This window comes from Choloepus didactylus, chromosome 1 (assembly GCF_015220235.1).
Source record: "Choloepus didactylus isolate mChoDid1 chromosome 1, mChoDid1.pri, whole genome shotgun sequence".
Taxonomy (NCBI): Eukaryota; Metazoa; Chordata; class Mammalia; order Pilosa; family Megalonychidae; genus Choloepus; species Choloepus didactylus.
Window position 1 is genome coordinate 189,719,447 of NC_051307.1, and position 21,786 is coordinate 189,741,232.

Sequence of the window (21,786 nt, forward strand, 5' to 3'; positions counted from 1 at the left end):
TAAATTATACTTTTATATATTTACTGTAATAAATGTACCATAAAATTTCCTATTTTAACCCATTTTAAGTATACAATTCAGGGCTTTAATTACATTCACAATGTTGTGCTACCATCACCACCATCCATTACCAAAATCTTTTCATCACCCCATACAGAAACTCTGTACCCATGAAGCAGTAACTCCCTATTATTATCTCCCCCTTGCCCCTGGCAACATCTACTCTAGTTTCTGACTCTTATGAATTTGACTATTCTAGACATTCCATATAAAAGGAATCATACGACATCTATCCTTTTGTGTCTGGTTTATTTCACTCAACACGATATCTTTGAGGTCCATCCCTGTTGTGGCATATATCAGAACTTCATTCCTCTTTACTGCTTAATAATATTCCATTGTAGGTATATATATAGTACAGTAGCACATTTTGTTTATCCATTCATCTGTTGATGATAGTTGAGTTGTTTCCATCTTTTGGCAATTGTGAATAATGCTGCTAGGTATACAAGGGCCATGATTTTTTAATAAATAGTATGTTCCTGGAAAACTATGGCATAATTAGATTGGTGCAGGCAAAACAGCTTTACTACAGTGAAGTGCCTGTTCAGAGAGTATCCTTATCCCGTCTGCTCTGATTACCTCTCCTGCTAGTGGACAACATAACATACCTGCAAGATGAGGAAATAGAACCTCAGTCCCATAGGACTAATTACTGCAGCAGCAGCTTTCGTATCTTAAATGAGGAGCAAAAATCACTGTCTTTTTCTTTTAGTTATTGAAGCTTTAGTTACTTTTGATTTCTGTGGGAAAGATGTTCTGATTGTTCCTCCTAACAAGTTACTAGGTAGCTAATTAAAATGTAATAAAGTATTTATGATTTAATTGTGGCTTTACATATTTTACTATGAGTGTTTTTACTTGATCTCTTTGGCTGATTTTCAGAAATCCTCAGAAGAACAAATTCTTAAACTACAGAAGCTTCATGAAAAGGAGCTAGCCAGCAAAGAACAGGAACTGACCAAGAAATTTCAAACCCAAGAAAGGGAGTTTCAGGAACAAATGAGAGTAGCTCTTGTAAGTTACCTCTTTTGCAAATAGGAACATGGATTTGCAGCGTTGGATTGTCTGAGGTTAGAGGTTTAGTCTGTAGTCATAAAATTCACATATATATGGGCATTTATTTATATTCCATGTTGGTCCAGAAAGGATTCAAAGCAGTTTACAAGGATTCTTAAACTGTAAAACAGTAGCATAAATAGGAGCATGGAAATTAAGGAACAAAGAGGGATATAAGTAAAATGGAATGGTGCTAAAAATGCCTGTTGTAAAGACCTATTACAGGCTTTTCACACTGGTAATTGGCGTTTGCGGAAACTGAGACTAGGTCACCGTCCTTGTTAATACTGTGTTCTAGGAATTGATATATTCAGTTATATTCCAAGTAGAGAGCACAAGACACACACACGTGTATGTTGTGTGCTTGTCCCCTTCCCTTCCCCTTTCTACTTAATTTCTCAAGGAAATTAGCTTTGATTTGATCATCAAAATTCAACAGGCTATTAAGATTTCCTTTTTATGTTTATGAGCATATAGAGATGCATTTAAAGTGTAGATTACATGAAATAAGATAGTATATTTTAAATTGTATATTTAATATTTATTTAAATATATTCATTATATATATAATTATATATAATTATATATTTTATATAATAAAATTATATTTATTTAAATATATTTAAATATATATTTAAATTGGTAGTATATTTTAAATTTATATTTTAAAATTATATTTTAAATTGATGTTTCTATAGTTTCTATAGAAACTATAGAAACTAATAGAATTAGTTTCTAATTCTATTAGTTTCTATAACAAATATTTTGTTAACAGTTTTACATACTTATAATATGGTACAAAATCTTTCCTTAAAGCAAGCAGTATGCTTCACCAGAGTATGTCTTTTCAGTGACTAATCTGTGATCTGAAAATACTGCTCTTGGCAATGTGAACCCTAAGCAGTAGGTATAGATAAGTAAGTACATCCTTAATTGGAGTCTAAAGCCACCAAATGTTAAAAGTGATCTCTAGAAGGGAGGGAAGGAAAGAAAGAAAGAAATGGTGGTGTGACAGGATGTTAAAGGTGGTGGATTGGGGTATCAGGGGAGAGGGGTTGGGGTATGCTGGAGTTCTATGTATGCGGTTTGTACTGTTTTTGCAACTGTTCCTGTTAAGTTTGAATTTATCTCAAAACAGAATTTCTTATTAAAAAAAAAAAAGTGATCTCTAGAGCTTCTCTTCTCAAAACAGTAAACTATTAATGTGAATATTAATATTTAATAAGGGAAACTAAAGGAGAAGCTTGTCAGGATTGAAGGGGTGGTAAAGGAACCCAGGTATCTAAAAAGAGAATATAGGCATTGTTTTATAGCTATTTCCTCAGTGTAATCCATGTAGTCACAAGTAACTTTCTGATTTTGATTTAGTTTTCCATGTGGGGTTCCCTGTTATAAGGAGGTGTTTCTCACAAATTACATAAACTTGACAATCTAGTTTCTAGATCTTGATCAGAGTACACAGAAGAGGTAGCAACAGTTGTGTGACCTTTTACATTCAGTGGTGTTTTGCAAAACATTTTAAGTAATGGAAAAAGACTTAGTGGGGACACTGGAATGGAATTTTTTATTTGAGTAGTAATTGTGGCAAAAATTGGCCAGACCACACTGGACAAGCCATATTATATTGCCTCGTTTTCGCAGACTAGCGCATAGGACAGGAGAGGTGATGATGCTGCCTACCTGACGGGGCCAGGGTAAAGATCAAATGAAATGATTCCTCTGGAAGTATTTTCAGAATGCTTAAGATTTATGTGGGTCTAAATTGGTATTACTGTTTTTGGCACAGGAAAAGAGTCAATCAGAATATCTGAAGATCACTCAAGAAAAAGAACAACAAGAATCTTTGGCCCTGGAAGAGTTAGAGTTGCAGAAAAAAGCAATCCTCAAAGAAAGTGAGAATAAACTTCGGGACCTTCAGCAAGAAGCAGAGACTTATAGAACTGTATGTTTTTGTAATATCCAGGTTCCAGAGCTGTCGAATTATTTGTGTATGAAAACTATTATTGTCTCTCCAGCTAGTATAAAGCCATACAGAAGCTTTTATTTTATTGAATTAGCTTTATATATACATGCACTTCATTTTTACATAGTGAGAGCTAATCATGGGAGCTGTTTTGGCTCTGAGCTCTGTATTTGCTTCATGATGGTCCCAGTTCTGCCTTTAGGTGGTTGTATTTCTGCCTGCCACTCACTCAGCTTCCTCTCAGGCTTTGCAGCATCTTTACTCCATTACTTACTCATCCTGATCTCTAGGAAGTGAACTCACTTTGAGGCAGCACTTGCCCTGACACATTCCTGCCTGCTAGCCTCATCTCACTCCACATCCTGGACATAATTTATTCTCTGCATATACCACAGTTTATTTACACCAGTGCCCTGCTTTTGCATTTAAGTTTTTCTCAATTTTTCTATGTGGAACATAGTTCTCTAATAAACATACTTGTACATATGTCTCAGTATATACATTTTTAAGGCCCTTTGGTCCTTCCCCTCAGCAATATTTGAAATGTACTACCTGTTTTGAATAAACAGATTTGTGTTGTTTAGACTTTTTGGCCTTTTTTCTCTGATTTTAGCCTTTTTGTTCTGTGAAACAGTCACATTTCTTATCCACAGTTCTAAACTAGCTTTATTTTCCCATTTCCAACATTTACAAATAGTAGTATGGTAGCTGGCAATAGGTACTTAGGACACCTAGATCTTCTACTTGCTAGCTTTGTAAATTGGTTGTACCTTAATTTCCTCACTTGTCACATCAAGAGATTGGATTCAGTGATTCCTTAGTATCTTTCCAGCTCTCACATTATATGGTTCTGCTTTACTTAAAATTATTTTCCCTTCAGAATCAAAGTTGGTATTTTCATAAGATAGTAGTAATCTTTGGTAAAAATCTGTTTAAGTTCCTTCTTTTGAAAAAAAAAATTTCTAAATAATAATTTTGGGGGTGAAAAAATTACATATATTACTTTTCTTCCAAAATAAAAAAAAATATGAAATCACTAGAATATTGTTGTAGGCCTTTTAAAAAAAACAGAGGAAAACAATCCATCTTCTACCAACAATTACTGTTATTTAGTTTTTGATTTACTACTTTTTGACTATTCATTTAGAATATTCTTGAAAATACAGGTAGTTGAAATAATTGTTCAAATAGTTTTAAAAAGAATCTGGAATTATGAGTTGTGTTAAAAATAGAATCTTTTCACTTCTTCATTGTATAATTTCTTTTGTACAGAAGGATTCTTTGTTCTTTTTCGTATTCAGTATGGTATATAGATATTTGGCTTTTGATCTTTAAGTAAGTGGTGGGCATTGTGCCATGTATATCATTGCTACAACAAAACAAATATGTACTTCAATAACAATATGTCTGTTTTCATTAACAGAGAATTCTTGAATTGGAAAGTGCTTTGGAAAAAAGCTTGCAAGAAAGCAAAAATCAATCAGAAGATTTGGGTATTCATTTGGAAGCTGAAAAAAATAAACACAATAAAGAAATAACAGTAATGGTTGAAAAACACAAGACAGAATTGGAAAGTGTGCAGCAGCAGCAGGATAATCTTTGGACTGAAAAACTCCTAGTCTTAAAGCAACAGCATCATATTGAAATGGAAAAGCTTAGAGAAAAGTGTGAACAAGAAAAGGAAACATTGTTGAGAGACAAAGAGGTACTCTTCCAGGCTCACATAGAAGAGATGAATGAAAAGACTTTAGAAAAGCTTGATATAAAGCAAACAGAGCTGGAATCATTGTCTTCTGAATTGTCAGAAGTATTAAATGCCCATCACAAGCTAGAAGAAGAACTTTGTGCACTAAAGGATCAAGCAGATAAAGTGAAGCAAGAGTTAGAGGCCAAGCTGGATGAAGAGAAAAATCTTCACCAGCAGCAAGTTGACAGTATCATTAAAGAACAAGAGATGTCTATGCAGAGAACTGAGAAAGCATTAAAAGATGAAATTAATCAACTTGGGCTTCTTCTGAAGGAAAAGGACAGGCATTTGAAAGAGCACCAGGCTCATGTGGAAAATTTAAAAGCAGATATTAAAAGGTCTGAAGGAGAACTCCAGCAGGCATCTGCTAAGCTAGATCTTTTTCAGTCATACCAGAGTACCTCACATGAACAGACAAAAGCATATGAGGAACAGTTGGCCCAGTTGCAGCAGAAGTTGTTGGATTTGGAAACAGAAAGAATTCTTCTTACTGAACAGGTAGCTGAAGTTGAAACACAGAAGGAAGTTGTTAATACTGAGTTAGATACTTACAAAGTCCAGGTGCGGGACTTAATGCAGCAACTTGAAAAACAGAGTAGTGAAATGGAGCAAAAAGTAAAATCTTTAACCCAACTCTATGAGTCCCAACTTAAAGATAATACCATAGAACAGGAACAGACAAAGCAAATCTTGCTAGAAAAGGAAAATATAATTTTGCAAATGAGAGAAGGACAGAGAAAAGAAATTGAGGTGCTCAAACAGAAATTGTCAGCCAAGGAGGACAGCATTAGTATCTTGCATGAGGAATATGAAACTAAATTTAAAAATCAAGAAAAAAAAATGGAAAAAAATAAGCAGAAAGCAAAGGAGATGCAAGAAACGTTAAAGAAGAAATTGTTGGATCAGGAAGCCAAACTTAAAAAAGAGCTTGAAAATACTGTTTTAGAACTTAGTCAGAAAGAAAAGCAGTTCAATGCCAGAATGTTGGAAATGGCACAGGCTAACTCAGCTGGAATCAATGATGCAGTGTCAAGACTGGAAACAAACCAACAGGAGCAAATAGAAAGTCTTACTGAGGTGCATCAGCGAGAACTCAATAATGTCATTTTAACCTGGGAACAGAAACTTAATCAGCAAGCTGAAGAACTTCAGGAAAAACATGAAATCCATTTACACGAAAAAGAACAAGAAGTGGCAGAACTGAAGCAAAAGATCCTCATAGTTGGATGTGAAAAAGAAGAAATGAACAAGGAAATGGCATGGTTGAAGGAAGAAGGTGTTAAGCAGGATACAGTATTAACTGAATTACAGGAACAATTAAAGCAGAAGTCTGTTCATGTGAGTGCTCTCTCACAAAATGAAACTAAACTGAAAGCACAACTTGAAAAACTGGAGGTTGACTTTAATCATTCTGTGAAGGAAAATAGTGTTCTTCAAGAGCAGCTAAGTGAACTGAAGATACTGGCAGAAAAAGATAGGCATAAGATTTCTGAGTTAACTGACAAGTTGAGAACCACAGATGATGAATTCCAGAGTTTGAAATCTTTACACGAAAGAAGTGAGAAAAGCCAAGAGGGCAAAAGCTTAGAATTCAAGAAACTGTTTGAGGAGGTAGCAGTACAGCTAGATATTTACTGTAAGAAAGCTGAAGCCTTATTACAAGCTAAAGCAAATGACCTACTCAATATTAGTAACAGTAAAATTAATGTCATTCTCTCTAGAATTTCTCATTGTCAACTTCACACAACTAAAATTAAGGAGACACTATTTATTCAAACCAGCAAAGTTTCTGAATTAGAAGCACAACTTACACAGCTAACAGAAGAGCAAAATACACTAAATTGTTCTTTTCAACAGGCTACCCATCAGTTAGAAGAAAAAGAGGATCAGATTAAGAGCATGAAGGCTGAAATTGAAGGTCTTGTAACAGAAAAAGAAGCCTTACAGAAGGAAGGAGGCAATCAGCAACAGGCTGCCTCTGAAAAGGAGTCTTGTATCACACAACTGAAGAAAGAGTTATCTGAAAACATCAATGCTGTCACAATGATGAAAGAAGAACTTAGAGAAAAAAAGTCTGAGATCAGTAGTCTTAATAAGCAGCTAAGTGATTTGAACGTTCAACTTCAGAATAGTATCAGCCTAGCTGAAAAAGAAGCAAGCATTTCATCACTAAGTAAACGTTATGATGAACAACAACGTGAATTGCTGGATCAGATGCAAGATTTATCTTTGAAAGTTGATACTCTGAATAAAGAGAAAATTTCTGCTCTTGAGCAGGTAGATCACTGCACCAATAAATTCTCAGAATGGAAGAAGAAAGCACAGTCAAAATTTACACAAAATCAAAATACTATTAAAGAGTTGCAGATACAGCTTGAGTTGAAAACAAAGGAAGTTGGTGAAAAGGATGAGCAAATAAATTTACTGAAGGAAGACCTTAATCAGCAGAACAAAAAATTTGAATGTTTAAAGGATGAAATGGAAGATACAAAGAGCAAGATGGAGAAAATGGTATGTAATTTAGAGACTGAGTTAAAAACTAAAACAGCAAGAATTGTGGAGTTAGAGGAGCATATTACTCAGAAAACAATAGAAATTGAGTCCTTAAATGAAGTTCTTAAAAATTGCAATCAACAAAAGGATGTTGAACAGAAAGAATTGGTTCATAAACTTCAGTATGTTCAAGAATTAGGAGAAGAAAAGGATAACAGGGTTAAAGAAGCTGAAGAAAAGTTCTTAAGTCTTGAAAAGCAAGTGTCTTCCTTGAAATCTGAACTTGAAATTAAGAAAAAGGAATTGGAAGACATGAATTCAAGTGTGAAAAGCAAAGACGAGGAGTTAAAGGCACTGGAAGATAGACTTGAGTTAGAAAGTGCTGCAAAATTAGCAGAACTGAAGAGAAAGGCTGAACAAAAAATTGCTGCCATCAAGAAGCAGTTGTTAGCCCAAATGGAAGAGAAAGAGCAGCAGTATAAAAAAGATACAGAAAGTCATTTGAGTGAGCTAAATACAAAATTGCAGGAAAGAGAGAGAGAAGTTCACATCTTGGAAGAAAAACTTAAGTCAGCAGAAAGTTCACCACAATCAGAAACATCAGTTGTTCCCAGATCAGTGAAAAATGTGGCAGCATGTACTGAACAAGAAGCAGATTCACTAGGCTGTGTGCAACAGGCATGTGAAGAAAAAGTCAATGTTTTACAAAGAAATTTAACTGAAAAACAAAAAGTACTGCAGAGGCTAGAGCAGGAAAAAGAAGAGGCAATTTCTTCACATTCTGAAATGCAGTGCAAATACCAGGAGCTCTTATTGAAGTTAGAACATGCTGAAGCAAAGCAACATGAGGATCAAGTTATGATAGATCATCTTCAAGAAGAACTTGAAGACAAAAACAAGAAATATTCCTTCATAGTATCACAGCATGTGGAAGAAGAGGGAGGTAGAAATAACATAGGGGCAAAGCAAAATTTGGAGAATGTGCTTGCTGATGTACAGAAAACCCTCCAGGAGAAGGAGCTAACCTGTCAGATCTTGGAGCAAAGGATAAAAGAGCTAGATTCCTGCTTAATAAGAGAAAAGGAAGTACATAGAGTTGAAATGGAAGAGTTGACCTCAAAACATGAAAAATTACAGGCTTTAGAAAAACAGATAGATGGAAAAAATAAACCCACAGAAGTTTTGGAAGAAAGTGATAAAGACAAGTCCAAATCACATATGGTCCAACCTAAATTGCTTAGTACTGCAGAAACCCAGCACAATGACCTAGAGTTTAAATTAGCAGGGGCAGAGAAGGAGAAGCAAAGGCTGGGCAAGGAGATCGTTAAATTGCAGAAAGACCTTCGAATGTTGCGTAAGGAGCATCAGCAAGAATTAGATATAATAAAGAAAGAATATGAAGAAGAAATGGAAGAGAAAATCAAGTAAGTTTTATGTCAGGATGAATATTTTTAAGGCAGTCCTCATTAATTAAGTTCTTTTTGTGTATGCCTAATGCAGTTATTTTGAGCTTTACCTACCCAAAGTATTAAATGTATGTCTACTAAATAAAATACTGATAAGAAATTAAAATTTAGGGCAAGAGAAAATGTGATTCCATGGCCATTGTTTAGAGGGGAAAACCTCTTCTTTCATGCAAAATCATGGTTATTAGGAACATATACAAATAATTATTCTTTTTGTTTTATCATTTTTGTCATTGGCATTATTATTATGTAACATAGATACATATGATGAAAAATTTTAATTGGAAAGGAAAAGCCCTCTAATCCCCAGGGATTTTCTCCCTAGAGGTAATCACAGTTGACATATTCTACCACAAGTTTTTTACACCTGGACGCGCGCGCACGCGCGCACACACACACACACATATGCCCTTAAAAATGTTCTTATACTACTGAGATCATACTGTATGCATGGTTTTGAAGATCAAGTAACTCTTTTTAACTTCTTCGTATGGCAGTAGTTAACTCTACGTTTTTTGTTACTCAGACAGGAGCAGGAAGATCTTGAGTTGAAGCACAATTCCACATTAAAAAAGCTGATGAGGGAATTTAATACACAGTTAGCTCAGAAGGAACAGGAACTGGAAATGACTATAAAAGAAACCATTGGTAAGTAAAATCCAAAATTCAATGAGGAACACATAAGAATCAGCAGAAACTATTTATAATATAAGCTTATTCTTTTGCACTTGAGCTAAGTGCTTGAAGTAGTTAAACTGGAGGAAAAATAATTCCTGTTCAAGAGAGTTCTCTCATGGGCCTGCACTGCCTGAGATGGCTTGCCTTCAGAGGAGGAACAGGTGAAAGAAACCTAAAATATTAGATAATTAATTACCTTGTAAAGACTTTTCTGCTCTGTGAGAGGTTATGTTTGGTCATTTGATCACTGTTGGACTGGATGTCTCAGTAAGCATTTTGTAAATGCTTATATAAAATTCAGTTTTAGCAAAATTAAGTTGGAATGAGGATTGTTACTGAAATTGGGAAATATAGATATTAATTCTTGCTTAATGTGTTATCTTGTGTGTGCCCATTTTTTATTTATTAGATAAGGCCCAGGAAGTGGAGGCTGAACTTTTGGAAAGCCATCAAGAAGAGATAATTCAGTTACATAAAAAAATTGCAGAGAAAGAAGATGATCTAAAAAGAACAGCCAAAAGATATGAAGAAATCCTTGATGTACCTTGTTTTCTGTCTCTCTTTTTTTTTTTTTTTTTAACTTAGCTGTAATAGATTTCATGGTAGTGCTGAAGAATCTTGGGCTGTCAGATTTACAGTTTTTCTAATACAGAGAGGTGTTTTCCCCCCTTAATATTGTCCAAATTAGTACTTCTATACTGTATGCTGATTCATCTGCCAGAATTGTAGCTTCCTGACCAGATTCTGCTAACTAGGCAGTACAGTCCTAGTTGCTGGTATTGAAGCAATAATGCGTTATTAAGGGAAGAATGGATTCTCTTCTCTGTCTCACAGATTTAGACTGAATTGTGAGAGACCCAGAATAAGAACTGAGACTTTGTGCTTGGGTGAAATTTAAGTAATGGTTTCCCTTTTGTGAACTATTTCTCTGTCTCTGGATGTGTGGGGTAGCAGATGGCGTACTTTCCCAGGTTCGTGACAAACCTTCCTGGCTGCCCTCTGAGTGGAGGAATTGGTAATGGAAGAAGTGAGTAGATGGAGGGGTATAAGAAAATAGGGAGGCAAGTGACAATGGGTCCTTTAGTGTTGTTCCTCTGAAAATCTGTTGTATGTTATTGAAACTGAGGAAACGATCCTCCAAGCTTCAGGCTTGGCATAGTAAAGCAAGTAGGCAGGAAGTGGAGGATGGGTAAGAGAGATGAGTGGACTCTTACCCCAGTTCATTACTATGCCTTAGACTAGCACTGTTCATTAGAACCGTAATGCAAGCCACAAATGTGAGCCACATAGTAATTTTAAATTGTTTGTAGCCATATGAAGAAACTAAAAAAAAAAAAGCACCAAAAAACAGGTGAACTTTATTTTAATAATGTAGTTTATTTAATCCAGTATACCCAAAATATTATCATTTCAACATAAAATATATAAATATATATATTTTATAAATACAAAAAACTTTACTTTTTTTGTATTTGTTCTTTGAAATTTAATGTGTATTTACTTATAACATCTCCATTTGGACTAGCCATGTTGCAAGTACTCACTAGCCACATTTCAAGGATCACTATTAGCTACACTGTTGTACAGTGCAGCCTTAGACTTTCATCTGCTAGATCTAGGGTTGGCTTTGTAATTAATACCCCAAATATTACTCTATCTTGAAGAATTTCTTTTTAAAAATCAAATATTGTTAAAAAAAGATATTAGCATATCTTAGGAAATGCTGTTTTTGCTTTGATTCTGAGATGTATTCTCTCATTCTCCCATTTTAAAATTGCAGAATGATCATTTCTCCTGAGTACCTCCAATGGTTTCCCATTGTCTCCATGTATTTGCTCCAGTGCAGTCTGTGTTCTAGCTAAACGCAAGTTTAGCTTGTTCTTTACTATATTTTACCTTTGCTTATGCTTTACTGTCTCTTACCTAAAGATTACATTTTCATAGGTCATGAACTAATGCAAATGTCACCATCTTCTTTGGCTTTTTATTTTTTTTGTTTTTTTAAGTGTTCAGTATTTTTTATTTGGTATTATACATAAACCACATCAAAATGCTTTTTGTTATTTAAAAGGCAACGTTTCAGATACAGGGAATTTTAATTAGATTTCCACAGTTAAGACCAGAAAGATAAAATGGACATAGCTAGCTTATTTTCAGCACCTGCCTTTAAACAGGCTGATGATGAACACCAACTGAAACCAGGTGAGTCTTGCTCTGTTCTATGAAACAGTGATGGAGTTATATTCATAAAACCAGTTATATAAATCTAAATGTAAAACCAGTCTCCTATAGGTTGTGAATTGACATTCACCATCTTTGTGAAAAGTTGAACATTACTAGTTCACCTTAGACTCAAGTCCAGTTAAACCTTTAGAAGGGGGAAATAGTGATAGCACTTGCCAAACCAGAATTACTATCAAAATTTGAAAAGCTTGATCATATTCATTTAACTATAAGCTGATCTAGTTTAACTCAGGACTGTCCAACAAAAATAATGCCATTCATGATCTGAATTCTGGTGTATGAGATCAATTTAAATACAGTACATGTAAAAAGTCACAAAATATTTGTTTTGTAATAAATAACACAGTAGCCAACTATTAATCATTAGTAGCTTTTTGAGATAAGCTGTCAAGTCTTCCCTTTCTGTCTTCTTCTTAGTGCCAGCAAAGATCATTTTTGTTCATGGATGTACTTTTTGGGATTCTCCAAATACTCCATCAACAGGTCCCAAGTGATACCTTTGTTCTTGCTGGCATCTGTATTAGAGAATCCAGGGGCCTGACCTGTCTTCCATCCAAACAGACACTGGGCACACTTCTGAACAAAAATCTTCTTGCCCTTCTTAACATCACCCATTTTGAATTCGCTCTTTCGTCGTGCACAACACGAAGGTCCCCACTCGGAAGCTGAACGTCCCACTCTCTCGGCTTTTTATTTTTAAATTTTAAATTTAACTTTTATTAGGAAAAAAATTCTTTCAATCAAATGTATTCAAAACTTCAAAGACCAGAATAAAGTTAACAGGTATACTTGGAGAATGATATATAATGAAAATGGCGCTCATCCCTGTTTTCTAAGTTTTGTGTCCCATCCTGTTTCCCTCCGCAGATAACCATTAGTTTCTTATGTAGCCATTCCAGTATTTCCTTTAGAAACAAAAATGAAATATATTCTTATTTTTTCCCTTTTCCTACTGAAAAGGTTAGCTGAATATGCTTTTCTACATTAGATTTTTTTAAAACCCTTAAGTAGAATTAATTGATCTGTGTTCCTTTGAAACTCATCTGTATTTCTGTTACTTATAACATGTAATTTTGGATATACACTCATATTTACATACTTGTGTGTGTGTGTGTGTGTGTGTGTATGTATTAATGTGTCTGCGCTAGACTGGAAGCATCTTAGTCCCTGTCACCTGCTGGACACTCGGTAAATTTGAAGGAAATGACACATGGTAGAGCGGGGGAGAATTCATTTGGGAGGAGAGGGTGGTGACATCTCGAAGGAAGAATTAGGTACCCACAAGTAGGAGCACTTACCTAATAGCCTAATCTCTACCTCAGAGCAATCTCACTGAGAGGAAATAGCTTCTAAAGCTATGCGAGATGCAAAACTGGATTCATCTTAATGTAGTCTGTATTTGGTTTTGGCATAATAACTGGTCTTTAAAACATAATTTCCATGAATATATGCATAAAGATTCAATTTAACTGGTTTTCCTTTTCTTACCAATAAGTTTTTACAATCAGTATTACTTTTTTTTTTCCAAGAGGACTAGAAAGCCTTTACAAAGGAAATTACAGTTTTTCTTAAATTAGAAATAACACTTGAATAATTCTCTTCTAATTCTTAGACAGCTTGCTTTAGAATGGCATCCTACAACTGTCAACATAAATGTCAGATATAGCTAATTGTCATCAAAATCAGGGCCTAACTGAATAAATGGCCTTCAGGGGTGATCCCTTCAAAGGAATTTAGACCATATTGACACAGACATCCACACAGGAAAATGCTGAGATAGAATAAAAACAATAAACCAAAGCTGAGGGCAGTAATATATTTACAAAAATTGGTTGAAGATGTTTTAGGGGTGGCAGCCAGGTAAGTGTGTGCTTCATTGGGTAGATATATAAGGAAGTTAGTTAAGAGATCTTTATTTTGCATGTGTTGTAAGAAGGGGTTTGTGCTTTTTCAGTTAGTTTAAGAAAGTTTCATGACAAGTGGTATTTAAAGTTATATTTTCTACGTGTCCCATACTTCATTGCCTTATTTTGTACTATGGGTCGTGTTTTTTTGACTTTGAAAATGATGTTTCTTGGTTCTGGCAAGTCAGCACCTTTAAATCAGATAACTGTTTGTACTTGTTTTTCCTGTTAATGTCTCTTACTCAGCAAACACTTGTCTTCGTTACTCAGGTCAGATCAATATTCCAATTCCAAATGTTCTTTTGGCACAAGGGATATTGCAAGATTTATAAGAGTGAGGAGAGGTCTGAGTTGCTCTGTGTAATAAATCATGGCTTTTGCCAAGATAAAGAATGAGGGAATATAAGGATGGGCAACAGCCTCTTACTAGGATGATCAAAACAGAAGAGAGGATAATTTGTATGCTGTGTTTTATAACAGGATCATTGGGCCAATCAGTCACATATTTCTTTTTCTAATACAACCTTGCCTACTTTTGCAAAGTTCAGGGCAAATGGAGAAATTACAGTGGTTACTAACACATTGGACAGTAACAATTTTATTTTTCAAAACCATGTTTTAGTAAAGTACCTCTGATGTGGTTTTTTTAAAATTCAGTTTTATTGAGATATATTCACATACCATACAATAATCCACAGTGTACAGTTATTCACAGTACCATCATATAGTTGTGCATTCATCACCACAGTCAACTTTTGAACATTTTCATTACTCCAAAATAAATAAATAAATAAATAAATAAATAAATAAAAAGAATAAAAGTAAAAACACCTAAAACGTCCCCACCCCATCCTATTTTTCATTTCATTTTTGTTCCCATTTTTCTGCTTCCCTGTCCATACACTGGTAAAGGGACTGTGAGCCACAGGGTTTTCACAGTGACACAGTCACACCGTGTAAGCTACATAGTTATACAGTCGTCTTCAAGAATCAAGGCTACTCGGTTGCAGTTCGACAGTTTCAAGTATTTCCTTCTAGCTGTTCTAATAGACTAAAAACTACAAAGGGCTACCTATATAGCGCATAAAAATACCCTCCAGAATGACCTCTTGACTCCATTTGAAATCTCTCAGCCAATCTGATGTGGTTTGGGGACAGATATTTAGGAGATGTGCAGGTTTGCTGAACCTAGACTAAGATATTTCTTGATTTTACAGCCCTTCCAAAGGGATTGGGGAAAAAAAACAAAACAAAACTCCACAACTTCCTGTGATCAGTAAGTTGCCAGCTGGTTGAGCAGTGCTGGGTATAAATATCTATTTGTTTATTTTAATTTCTGTTTTCTGGAAATTAAATCCTATATAGAAAATTTCTAGTCAAAGTCATTGAACACAAGTTCTGTACTGTAGTTCTTGCAAGTACTTGTATATACTGAGTTGTTGCTTAAACCTGGGACCCCAAATTTAAGGGGAAAGATACTGCTTGGTGAACTTCGTGGGGTGAAAACAGAGGAAGTGCGAGTGGGAAAAATAATATCCTAGGAATAGTGAGCAACATTAAAAAGGACTTAGGGTTAAAAATGGGGCATGAAGGAAAGTGATTAGAGCACATTAATGAATTAAAGTAAAAACAGTGTGTCTCAAAAACTGTTCAGGTTTTATTTCTCCTTGTAAAGGTAGTTTTCTCTGTACGGTGTTGCTTCTCTAAAATGTTCTTTTGATATGTTTGCTTATTAACACTTTTTTTATCCTAAAGGCTCGTGAAGAAGAAATGACTGCAAAAGTAATGGACCTTCAGACTCAACTTGAGGAACTGCAGAAGAAATGTCAGCCAAGGCTACAACAGGAGGAGAATCCTAGCAATGATAAAGTAAGAAAAACTTGAGTTTGCTTCATCTGATTTTTAAAAACATTGTGATTTCCATTATTTTACTCACCTCCTAACTTGTGTTTACTTTGTTTGATCCTAACAAAAACCTTGCAAGAGAACTATTCTTGCCTGCATTTTACAGACAGTGAAATTAAGGTTGGAAGAGGTTAAATAAAGTGTTCAAGGGCACACAAATAATGTTCCAGTGGGAATTTAAACCCAATTTTCCAGACTTTGAAGCCTAAACATTTCTGTATACTGGTGCTTCTCAGTGTTTTCTGTGAAAAGAAGAGATGGGAAGAGTGAACCTCATAGCCCTGGCACATAAGCAGAAATGGTCCATAGCAAGTATGATATTTTTAGAGTTGTATATTTTGCATTAAAAATTTATGTAAATTTTATGTACTGCTGTATAGCATATCCTAATTTATAGTCACATAAAAGTGATGTTTTAAGTATTTGCCGTCAAGAAATTTCTACCTTTCTCCTTGGTTAATGGGCCAGATGCAGAGGCAATGCAATTATTTTAGAAAAGTGAACTAAATTTAAAAAAAGCTGGCACTGCATGTCTAGGCATTTTTATAATCCCAATTTTTAAGTTAAATTGATGCTATGAAAGATGAGCCATGTTTACACTGGCTTCCTTTTACCCTGTCTGCCTTACGAAGACCACACCCATAGAGCTTGTTGACCCCGGTTTGAGAAGCCTGACAAAATACGGTTCTACTTCGTTAAATGTTCTCACTCATCTAGTATGGTCTTTTCATAACACTGTCATGAAGGTCTTGGGAAAGTAGGTGGACACTGTTAATGACTTCTTGCCTGAGAGTTGTAGAGGATTCATTACAGAATGTTTTCTAGACAACCAATTATATGGATCACCTTCCCAAAATTCAGAGAAGCCGGGGCTTTGCTATGCTGTGCCATTTGGTACATATCCCTCTTTTGTAAGCACTGAAAAAGATAAATGTACTGTTTCTCTGTTTCTTTAATAGCTACTAGCAATAGTTCTGTTGTTTTAGATTTGATTTTTTTTTTCTTAGCCTAGCTGTCATGACTTGATTATACCAGATGCTATTAAATAGTACTTCGTATGAGAAGAATACATTTATTTTACTAACATGAGCATTTCTTTATGATCAAAATATGTATTAGGGCTGCATGTATTTTGACCTGTGCCAGAATGCCATAGAGTATTTGAAACATTATCAAATTAACATTAAGAAGATCTTTTGAGTCCTTTACCTTGTGTCATAAGGAAGGAAGGAAAATATCCTTAATTTTTTTTTCTACTCAAAAAAATTTTTTTCTATTTTATTCTTCATAAATTTCTATCCTGTTCCTTCCGGAGCATCTTTTGGTGCTTCTGGGGTATCTTGAATTGCATACAGGTATTGAATGCCATGAAAAGCAATTCGTGATTATAGCTCAGAGTAGATTCCCAGAAGTAGAGCTGCAGAAGTTTCTCTAAAGAGCATATATGCTTAATATAGACATAAATATATTTAACTTTTAAAAATTTTTAATAATAATACATGAATATATTCTTATTGTGAAAGAACCAGATAATACAGAAATATGCAGAATAAAGAATGAAAATCTCCCTAAGCCCTTCCTGCTGGGCACCTCCCCTTCCCAAGTTGTAACCATTGTTAGGAATTAGTTAAGTACACTTTCAGTCCCTTTTCTTTGTGTTCACCTATATTTCTGTGTAGTTAGGCTGTTATAATTTCGTATAACAAAAATAAACCAGGCTTAAAAGCAAATATTTAGAGTTGCCTTATCTCAAATCTGACCACATTCTTAAGACTATAGCGCTGATCCTTGTGATTTCATGTTGCTCTGTTTTATTGTTTACTTGTAGATTTTAATGTACACTCATATTTTTTTTCTTTTCCATTTTCAGGTAACAATTATGGAGCTACAGGTAAGACTAGTACTTCACTGAATTTGATTGAAGGCAGTGCATTTTCAGGAACATTGTGTTTTAACTTAAACATGGAGAGACTGTTTTAACAAGACAGAATTTCCTAAACAGTACAGAAATGTGTTCAGGCAATGATGAAATCCATATGCATTTTTTTTCTTTCAGACACAGCTAGCACAGAAGACTACTCTTATCAATGACTCAAAGTTGAAAGAGCAAGAGTTCAGAGAACAGGTACGGGTCTAATTGATGCCTTTCATTTTGAACTAAATTCCTTAATTTATGTAAATATGTACTTGGATCTCACTTTGCTCATTTTAAAAAAAAAAAAAACAGCTGATTTAATAATTGGCTGTGAAATCCTTCTGTCTTACACAGGAAATTTTATTTCCAAATCTATATGCTTTAGAGGATAGCTCTATACATTCTTGATCACATATATTTGAACAAGAACATTTACATCCTGTTATTTTTTAGGCTTGTACATTTTGGATAACAGTTTGTGTTTGTATAATTTATAGTAACTTTAGTTTTAAAAAGTTATTATTTGGTTTTATCAGAAGGTAAATACACTGACATCATTTTTTGCTATTTTTTCCTAGTCGTTAAATTGTTATGATTTAATTTGATTTGTCCGTATATAGTCCAGTACCTTAATTTGAATAGGACCAGATGTGTTTACCTACAAGGATGCATAATTGTGCACACATCTGAACATGTGTATCTGTGGTGCACGATCATTAGTAAAGTTTTTTAACAGACTGGAGGAATGGTGACTTGGGTCAACAGGCTAAGTTTGAAGTCCAAATCTCCAGAGATTTTCCAGTTCCCTTAAAATTCATACAGACAACAATCTTGATAATCATTTAATCTGGGTGATGGATGGATATATTGGCATTAATTGTCCTATATTTTCTATATTTAAAATTTTTCATAATAAAATTTAAAAAAAATTCATAAAGACAGGTACTAAGTCACAGTGTTGCTTTATTTTTTCTGTTTCCCAAGTGGTTTAGCTTTTCCCATCCATTCTCAAAATTACTGCTTTAAAATTCTTTAACATCCTTAAGTCTTCAAAACTGTCCTAGCTTAACAATTTTTGTCTTAATTTTTTTATTATGATAAAATACACATAAGATAAAATTGCCTGTTTTACTCATTTTTAAGTGTACAATTCAGTGACATTTAAAACAGTCACAATGTTGTGCAGCAAATACTGCTATCTAGTTCCCCAAAAGGAAACCCTGTACCAAGTAGCAGTCACTTCCCAATAACCCTCACCCCAGCCCCTGGCAACCTGTAATCTGCTTTCTATCTCTATGGATTCACCTATTTGGGATATTTTTTATAAATGGAATCATACAATATTTTGCCTTTTGTGTCTGGCTGCTTTCATTTAGCATGATGCTTTCAGGGGTCATCCATGTCATAGCAATTGTCAGCACTTCATTTTCCTGTATGTATACACCGCATATGGTTTATCCGTTAATCAGTTAATGGGCATTTGCGTTTCTGCTTTTTGACTGTTGTGAATAGTGCTGCTGTGAACATTTGTTGACAAGTTTCTGTGTGGATGCATATTTTCACTTCTTTGGGGGATATATCCTAGGTATGAGATTGCTGGGTAATATGTTAATTCTATGTTTAATTTATTGAGGAACTGCCAAACTTTTTCCCACAGGGATTAGACCATTTTACATTCCCATCAGTAGTTGACCAGGGTTCCAATTTCTCCACATCCTTGCCTATACTTGTTTGCTTTTGTTTGTTGTTGTTGTTGTTTTTTAATTATAGCCATCCTGGAGAGTATGAAGTGGTTTCTTATTGTGGTTTTGATTTTCATTTCCCTAATGACTTATGATTTTGAGCATAGTATCTTTTCCTTGTTGGCCGTTTGTTTATCTTTGGATTAGTGTCTTTTCAAGTCTTTTGCCAATTTTAAAATTAGGTTGTCTGTTTTTTCATTGTTGAGTGTAAGAATTCTTTATGTATTCTGAATATCAGGCCCTTATCAGATATATGATTTCCAAATATTTTCTCCCATGGGTTGTATTTTCACTTTCTTGATAATATCCTTTGATTCACAAAAATGTTTAATTTTGCTGAAGTCCAATTTATCTGTTTTTTCTTTTGGTGCTTATGCTTTTGGCATCCTATCTAAGAAACCATTTATATTAATTCTATTTGCTTACATTCTGTCTTCAGCATTTATAAAATCTAGTGGCTACAGCAGTCCTTTTTTTCTACATACTGTTTCCATACAAATCTTACGATATGCTTTGGATATTTGTCATTTTTTAGATTCACAATTTAGAAGACCGTTTGAAGAAGTATGAGAAGAATGTCTATGCAACAACTGTAGGGATACCTTATAAAGGTAAGAATGGGATTTATGGATGATTTTTATTTTTGTCTTTGTTAATCTATGTTCTTTACAATGAATATGTCTTAACGTTTGTAATTAGCCAATAACAGCTATTTGGGGGGAAAGAACGATAGCAGTCTAAACCCAAAATTAAAATCACTGTTCAGTCATGTTATAGCATGTGTCAGTACATGCTACAATACATGCAGATGTGTGAAAGTAAAAACTGCAAATTCCCACTTTAGTTTCCACTTGCCAGATGGATCCAGTTAACAATTTTTGATATTTTCCAGATTCTTTTCTATATGTATGCAAAAACATGTTCTGGAATCCCCTGTATTCACTCATATATACACACAGAAATTCACAGAATTATATATTTTATGTTTCCTATTTTCTTTTAAAATAATGCTGTAATTACTAATTTTAAACTGGGGCTTAAGGAGAAAATAATTTCCTAAAAATTCTTATATTCAAGGTAGGGATGGTTGATTTGAAAGTATTTCTGTCTTACTTTGAATAACATGCCACTTGCAAAGGGTTTTAAAGATGAGCTTGAGTGTTGATGTAGTGGTTCCCTTAAGATAGTCAAGATCTTTGTGTGATCTCATGACAACAATCCATTCTCTAAAGTTGAGCTTCAGTGCCTCACTGCATTAAGAATACTTTTATTTTGGTAAATCTTTTCTAAAGCTTTCTACTTTATCATGAGATACCAGAGCATCAATCAAAGCTATTTAGCATTCTTGTATGTTTTTGAAAGCTCTTACTAATTAAGAAATAACGTGATACTATAAAAATTTTAATTAAATTAAATAAGGGCTTGCTTTGAATTCTTTCCAAACTTCTCTTCTGAAAGAAGAGAAAGCCAACCTTGAGGTTTCCTGTCACTCACTCCAGAGAAGACTCCTGCTGCAAAGTTTATTCCTCATAGCTAAATCAACTACTTGGTTCTCAGCATGTTACTATGCTGAATTGGTGTTCAGCAGCGCATAGAGAATGGTATTGATTCTTTTTTTAATTTTTTTTAAATTCAGTTTTATTGCGATATATTCACATACCATACAGTCATACATGGTGTACAATCAGCTGTTCACAGTATTGTCATATAGTTGTGCATTCATCAACCCAATCAATCTTTGAACATTTTCCTTACTCCAAAAAGAATAAAAATAAAAAAGAACTCCCAAAGCATTCCTCCCTGCCCCACCCAGTCCCACCCTATTTTTCATTTAGTTTTTGTCCTCAATTTTCTACTCATCTGTCCATACACTGGATAAAGGGAGTGTGAGCCACAAGGTTTTTCACACTCACACAGTCACACCATGTAAGTTATATAGTTGTGCAATCATCTTCAAGAATCAAGGCTACTGGGTTGCAGTTCAGCAGTTTCAGGCATTTCCTTCTAGCTATTACAATACACTAAAAACTAAAAAGGGATATCTGTATAGTGCATAAGAATGCCTTCCAGAGTTAATACCACTTCTTTTTTTTTATTCAATTTTATTGAGATATATTCACATACCATGCAGTCATACAAAGCGTATGTTCAGTTGTTCACAGTACCATTATATAGGTGTGCATTCATCACAAAATTAATTTTTGAACATTTTCATTACCACACACACAAAAATAATAAGAATAAAAATTAGTGAAAAAGAACAATTAAAGTAAAAAAGAACACTGGGTGCTTTTTTTTAAATTTTTTTTTTTGGGGGGATTCTCTTTTTTAGTTCAACTTTAGAGTTTCATTCATAATTTCCCGTTTTTTCTCAGTTTTAATTTATAAAATGAACACACGTACTGTTTATTTAATAGCTAACACATTTATAATAATAAATGTCAGGCACTATTCAAACATGTCTTATCTATCATCTCATTTAATCCTCTCAACCACCCAAGAAGACTGGTTGCATATGCACACTAATCCCTCCACTTGGCTACCTCTTTAAAGAGTAAGAATAAAAGGAACATCTGAGTTCCTGCCTTATAGGGTAAGAAATAAAACATT

At 34.3% G+C, this 21,786-nt stretch overlaps 1 protein-coding gene across 9 annotated transcripts in view; it reads left to right on the forward strand.

Moving 5' to 3' along the window:
• The window catches only part of GOLGA4 (golgin A4), a 124,243-nt gene that overhangs the window by 76,034 nt on the left and 26,423 nt on the right, over positions 1 to 21,786 (forward strand). For all 9 annotated transcript variants that reach the window (XM_037847247.1, XM_037847263.1, XM_037847255.1 and 6 more), the window contains 9 exons: positions 946 to 1,077; positions 2,906 to 3,061; positions 4,506 to 8,746; positions 9,315 to 9,436; positions 9,876 to 10,006; positions 15,370 to 15,483; positions 17,390 to 17,410; positions 17,576 to 17,644; positions 19,712 to 19,787. In XM_037847247.1, the coding sequence (XP_037703175.1) occupies positions 946 to 1,077; positions 2,906 to 3,061; positions 4,506 to 8,746; positions 9,315 to 9,436; positions 9,876 to 10,006; positions 15,370 to 15,483; positions 17,390 to 17,410; positions 17,576 to 17,644; positions 19,712 to 19,787 (5,062 nt within the window). The remainder of the gene's footprint in view (positions 1 to 945; positions 1,078 to 2,905; positions 3,062 to 4,505; positions 8,747 to 9,314; positions 9,437 to 9,875; positions 10,007 to 15,369; positions 15,484 to 17,389; positions 17,411 to 17,575; positions 17,645 to 19,711; positions 19,788 to 21,786) is intronic.